Here is a 5,415-nt window from a genome sequence, read left to right as displayed (position 1 = left end):
GGGGGATCCTGCCCTAATCCCCCCATTCCCCCCCACCAGAGACCCCCAAAATGCCCCCCAGAGACCCCCAAACTCCACAAGAGGGTTCCTGCCCAACTCCCCCCATCCCACAGACCCCCAGAGACCCCCAAACTGCCCCCCCAGACCCCCCCAAAGCCCACCTGGGGGTAGCCTGGGGGGCTCCTGGTCCAGGGCTCTCCTCTCGTAGCCCGGCTCGGCCTCGTGACCCTCGTAGGGCTGGTAGCCATGGGGGTCCTGCTGGTGGCCCTGGTAGCCATGGGGCTCCTGCTGGTGACCCCCAAACTGCCCCCCCAGACCCCCCCAAAGCCCACCTGGGGGTAGCCTGGGGGGCTCCTGGTCCAGGGCTCTCCTCTCGTAGCCCGGCTCGGCCTCGTGACCCTCGTAGGGCTGGTAGCCATGGGGCTCCTGCTGGTGGCCCTGGTAGCCCTGGGGGTCCTGCTGGTGGCCGTGGTGGCCCTGGTAGCCCTGGGGGTCCTGCTGGGGGCCCTGGTAGCCCTGGGGGTCCTGCTGGTGGCCTTGGTGGCCCTGGGGGTCCTGCTGGTGGCCATGGTGGCCTTGGTAGCCCTGGGACTCATGTTGGTGGCCCTGGTAGCCTTGGGACTCGTGCTGGTGGCCCGGGTAGCCCTGGGACTCTTGGCCTTGGTAGCCCTGGGACTCCTGGTGGTGGCCCTGGCCCTGGTACTCCTGATAGTCCTGGTGGCCCTGGTAGCCACCCTGGGGGTCCTGGTAGCCACCCTGGGGGTCCTGGTAGCCACCCTGGGGCTCGTGGCTGTGGTTGTCGAGGCCGTCTGGAAAATGGGGTGAAAAAAAAAGGGGATTGGGGCAGGGAAAATGGTGGAATTTGGGGATGGAGCCCCCAGAAATCAGAGATGGGGAGGGGGATGCTGAGGGGAAATAGGGGAGAAGGACCCCCGGGAATGGGGGGGGATCCTCAGGGGAAATGGGGGAGCAGGACCCCCGGGAATGGGGAGGGGATCCCGAGGGGAAATGGGGGAGCAGGACCCCCAGGAATGGGGGGGGGATCCTGAGGGGAAATGGGGAAGCAGGACCCTTGGGAATGGGGGGATGCTGAGGGGAAATGGGGGAGCAGGACCCCCTCAGGGCCGGGGGTCCCATTCCCTCAGAACCGGGGGTCCCATTCCCCTCAGGGCCGGGGGTCCCATTCCCTCAGAACCGGGGGTCCCATTCCCCTCAGGGCCGGGGGTCCCATTCCCTCAGAACCGGGGGTCCCATTCCCCTCAGGGCCGGGGGTCCCATTCCCTCAGAACCGGGGGTCCCATTCCCCTCAGGGCCGGGGGTCCCATTCCCTCAGAACCGGGGGTCCCATTCCCCTCAGGGCCGGGGGTCCCATTCCCTCAGAACCGGGGGTCCCATTCCCCTCAGGGCCGGGGGTCCCATTCCCTCAGAACCGGGGGTCCCATTCCCCTCAGGGCCGGGGGTCCCATTCCCTCAGAACCGGGGGTCCCATTCCCCTCAGGGCCGGGGGTCCCATTCCCTCAGAACCGGGGGTCCCATTCCCCTCAGGGCCGGGGGTCCCATTCCCTCAGAACCGGGGGTCCCATTCCCCTCAGGGCCGGGGGTCCCATTCCCTCAGAACCGGGGGTCCCATTCCCCTCAGGGCCGGGGGTCCCATTCCCTCAGAACCGGGGGTCCCATTCCCCTCAGGGCCGGGGGTCCCATTCCCTCAGAACCGGGGGTCCCATTCCCCTCAGGGCCGGGGGTCCCATTCCCTCAGAACCGGGGGTCCCATTCCCCTCAGGGCCGGGGGTCCCATTCCCTCAGAACCGGGGGTCCCATTCCCCTCAGGGCCGGGGGTCCCATTCCCTCAGAACCGGGGGTCCCATTCCCCTCAGGGCCGGGGGTCCCATTCCCTCAGAACCGGGGGTCCCATTCCCCTCAGGGCCGGGGGTCCCATTCCCTCAGAACCGGGGGTCCCATTCCCCTCAGGGCCGGGGGTCCCATTCCCTCAGAACCGGGGGTCCCATTCCCCTCAGGGCCGGGGGTCCCATTCCCTCAGAACCGGGGGTCCCATTCCCCTCAGGGCCGGGGGTCCCATTCCCTCAGAACCGGGGGTCCCATTCCCCTCAGGGCCGGGGGTCCCATTCCCTCAGAACCGGGGGTCCCATTCCCCTCAGGGCCGGGGGTCCCATTCCCTCAGAACCGGGGGTCCCATTCCCCTCAGGGCCGGGGGTCCCATTCCCTCAGAACCGGGGGTCCCATTCCCCTCAGGGCCGGGGGTCCCATTCCCTCAGAACCGGGGGTCCCATTCCCCTCAGGGCCGGGGGTCCCATTCCCTCAGAACCGGGGGTCCCATTCCCCTCAGGGCCGGGGGTCCCATTCCCTCAGAACCGGGGGTCCCATTCCCCTCAGGGCCGGGGGTCCCATTCCCTCAGAACCGGGGGTCCCATTCCCCTCAGGGCCGGGGGTCCCATTCCCTCAGAACCGGGGGTCCCATTCCCCTCAGGGCCGGGGGTCCCATTCCCTCAGAACCGGGGGTCCCATTCCCCTCAGGGCCGGGGGTCCCATTCCCTCAGAACCGGGGGTCCCATTCCCCTCAGGGCCGGGGGTCCCATTCCCTCAGAACCGGGGGTCCCATTCCCCTCAGGGCCGGGGGTCCCATTCCCTCAGAACCGGGGGTCCCATTCCCCTCAGGGCCGGGGGTCCCATTCCCTCAGAACCGGGGGTCCCATTCCCCTCAGGGCCGGGGGTCCCATTCCCTCAGAACCGGGGGTCCCATTCCCCTCAGGGCCGGGGGTCCCATTCCCTCAGAACCGGGGGTCCCATTCCCCTCAGGGCCGGGGGTCCCATTCCCTCAGAACCGGGGGTCCCATTCCCCTCAGGGCCGGGGGTCCCATTCCCTCAGAACCGGGGGTCCCATTCCCCTCAGGGCCGGGGGTCCCATTCCCTCAGAACCGGGGGTCCCATTCCCCTCAGGGCCGGGGGTCCCATTCCCTCAGAACCGGGGGTCCCATTCCCCTCAGGGCCGGGGGTCCCATTCCCTCAGAACCGGGGGTCCCATTCCCCTCAGGGCCGGGGGTCCCATTCCCTCAGAACCGGGGGTCCCATTCCCCTCAGGGCCGGGGGTCCCATTCCCTCAGAACCGGGGGTCCCATTCCCCTCAGGGCCGGGGGTCCCATTCCCTCAGAACCGGGGGTCCCATTCCCCTCAGGGCCGGGGGTCCCATTCCCTCAGAACCGGGGGTCCCATTCCCCTCAGGGCCGGGGGTCCCATTCCCTCAGAACCGGGGGTCCCATTCCCCTCAGGGCCGGGGGTCCCATTCCCTCAGAACCGGGGGTCCCATTCCCCTCAGGGCCGGGGGTCCCATTCCCTCAGAACCGGGGGTCCCATTCCCCTCAGGGCCGGGGGTCCCATTCCCTCAGAACCGGGGGTCCCATTCCCCTCAGGGCCGGGGGTCCCATTCCCTCAGAACCGGGGGTCCCATTCCCCTCAGGGCCGGGGGTCCCATTCCCTCAGAACCGGGGGTCCCATTCCCCTCAGGGCCGGGGGTCCCATTCCCTCAGAACCGGGGGTCCCATTCCCCTCAGGGCCGGGGGTCCCATTCCCTCAGAACCGGGGGTCCCATTCCCCTCAGGGCCGGGGGTCCCATTCCCTCAGAACCGGGGGTCCCATTCCCCTCAGGGCCGGGGGTCCCATTCCCTCAGAACCGGGGGTCCCATTCCCCTCAGGGCCGGGGGTCCCATTCCCTCAGAACCGGGGGGTCCCAGAGCCCCCTCAGGCCGGGGGTTCACGACCTCAGGGCCAGCCATTCCCCCCGAGTGAAGCTCGCTCCCAGCCCCTCACGGAGAGCCCAGCAAACCTCCCACCCACGCCATCCCACCCCTCACACCGCGACCCCCTCTCCCTCTTACACCGGCCCTCGGCGCCCGCCGCGTCCCCACGCCGCGCTCCTTCGCTGTCCAGCGCCGCTTGCAGGCGCTCGGCCAGCTCGGCCTTGAGCCCGCGGGTGTCCAGGCCGCGGCGGCCCAGCTCGTCCCGCAGCTCCTGCACCCGCAGCCGCCGCGCCTCCATAGCCGCCCCTCACGGCCCCTCACGGGGCCCGATCAAAATGGCCGCCACCTCCCCCCCTTCCCCGGCCCGGCCCGCTCCGCGCCGTAACGCGCGCTGCCATTGGCTGTTCGCCCCGCGCGGCGATGTAACGCCGCTTTCCATTGGTCGACGCTCTCCCGCCTCCCCCCGGTTTACGGCCAGGGTCCCCGCATAGGTCGCGGGTTTTGGAAAGCGGGCGCTGATTGGATGGAAGGGCGGGGCGAGGTTGCAACGCGGCTTGTCATTGGTTAGTTCTGCCGCGGCGGGAAGGAGGCGGGAAGGGGCGATACGCACTGCTATTGGTCAACAGTGCTGTCTATCAATTAGTAGGCGGGGACCTCAGGCCAAATCTCTCTTCTGATTGGTTAGTTTAGCGATACGCGTGCAGCCACACCCACGGCGGCGTCTACGCGTGAGGACGCCCACGTTGCCTGGCAACGGAAGCCGCGCTCCTATTGGCTGGCTGCCTGGGAGCGGCTTTCTCCCATTGGCTGGCTCAATCTGGGCGTGGTTTGAGGCCACGCCCCCATGCTGACCACGCCCCCGAGCCCCAAAATTCCCGGGGGTCCCCCCGAGACCCCCAAAAAACCCCAAAACGAACAAAAATCCCTCCCAAAAAAACCCAAGATGCCCCCAAAAAACAAAACCAAAACCCAAAAATAAAAACTAAGAAAAAAGCAAAGAAAAAAAACCCAAAAAACCCCAAAAACTTCGATAACACCCCAAAAAAACCCGAAAAAAAACCAAAAAACGAACAGAAAAACCCAAAGCCAAAAGTCCCACAAAAAAACTAAACAAACAAAAAAAAACCAAAAAGGACCCCCCAAAACCCCCAGGAAAATTTATAAAACTGTCTCAAAAACCCCCAAAAATACCCCAAAAAAACCCAAAAATCCCTAAAAAACTCAAAAAAACCCTAAAAAAAACCAAAAACCCAGAGCACCAACCAAAATCCCCCAAAAACCTAAAAAAACCCAAACCCAGAAGCCCCCAAAAAACCAAAACTCAAGAAAAGCCCCCAAAACCACCAAAAAAAAGAAAAAAAAACCACCAAAAGAACCCCCCGGAAAAGCTCCAAAAACAAAAAAAAAACCAAAAACCCTAAAAAACCCCAACGTCCACCCAAAAATCGCCAACAGTCCCCCAAAAGTCCCTAAAAAACCGCAAAAACATCCCCCCAAAAAACCCCAAAAGACCCCCGAAAAGTTCCAGAGAAACCAAGAAAAAGCCCCAACCCCCCCAAAAAAAACCCCCCAAAAAAACCCAAAAAAACCCCCAAAAACCAATAAAAAACCCAATAAAAACCAAAAAAACCCCAATAAAAACAACAAAAAAAAACCCAAAAAA

At 64.8% G+C, this 5,415-nt stretch overlaps 1 protein-coding gene across 1 annotated transcript in view; it reads right to left on the bottom strand.

Annotated features, from left to right (window-relative positions):
* LOC121346120 (glutenin, high molecular weight subunit DY10-like) overlaps nt 1-4,099 on the bottom strand; it is a gene marked incomplete at its 3' end in the record, with an annotated part of 5,942 nt that extends 1,843 nt beyond the window's left edge. The window contains exons 1-2 of the mRNA XM_041423607.1: nt 3,891-4,099; nt 162-809 (exon numbers count right to left, since the gene is read on the bottom strand). Coding sequence (XP_041279541.1) covers nt 162-809; nt 3,891-4,050 — 808 coding nt within the window. The remainder of the gene's footprint in view (nt 1-161; nt 810-3,890) is intronic.
* Nucleotides 4,100-5,415: the final 1,316 nt, after the last annotated feature.

Source organism: Onychostruthus taczanowskii, unplaced genomic scaffold (assembly GCF_017590055.1).
Source record: "Onychostruthus taczanowskii isolate IOZ18803 unplaced genomic scaffold, ASM1759005v1 scaffold793, whole genome shotgun sequence".
Taxonomy (NCBI): Eukaryota; Metazoa; Chordata; class Aves; order Passeriformes; family Passeridae; genus Onychostruthus; species Onychostruthus taczanowskii.
Note: the sequence above shows the minus strand (reverse complement) of the source record. Positions and strands in the feature narration are given on the sequence as shown.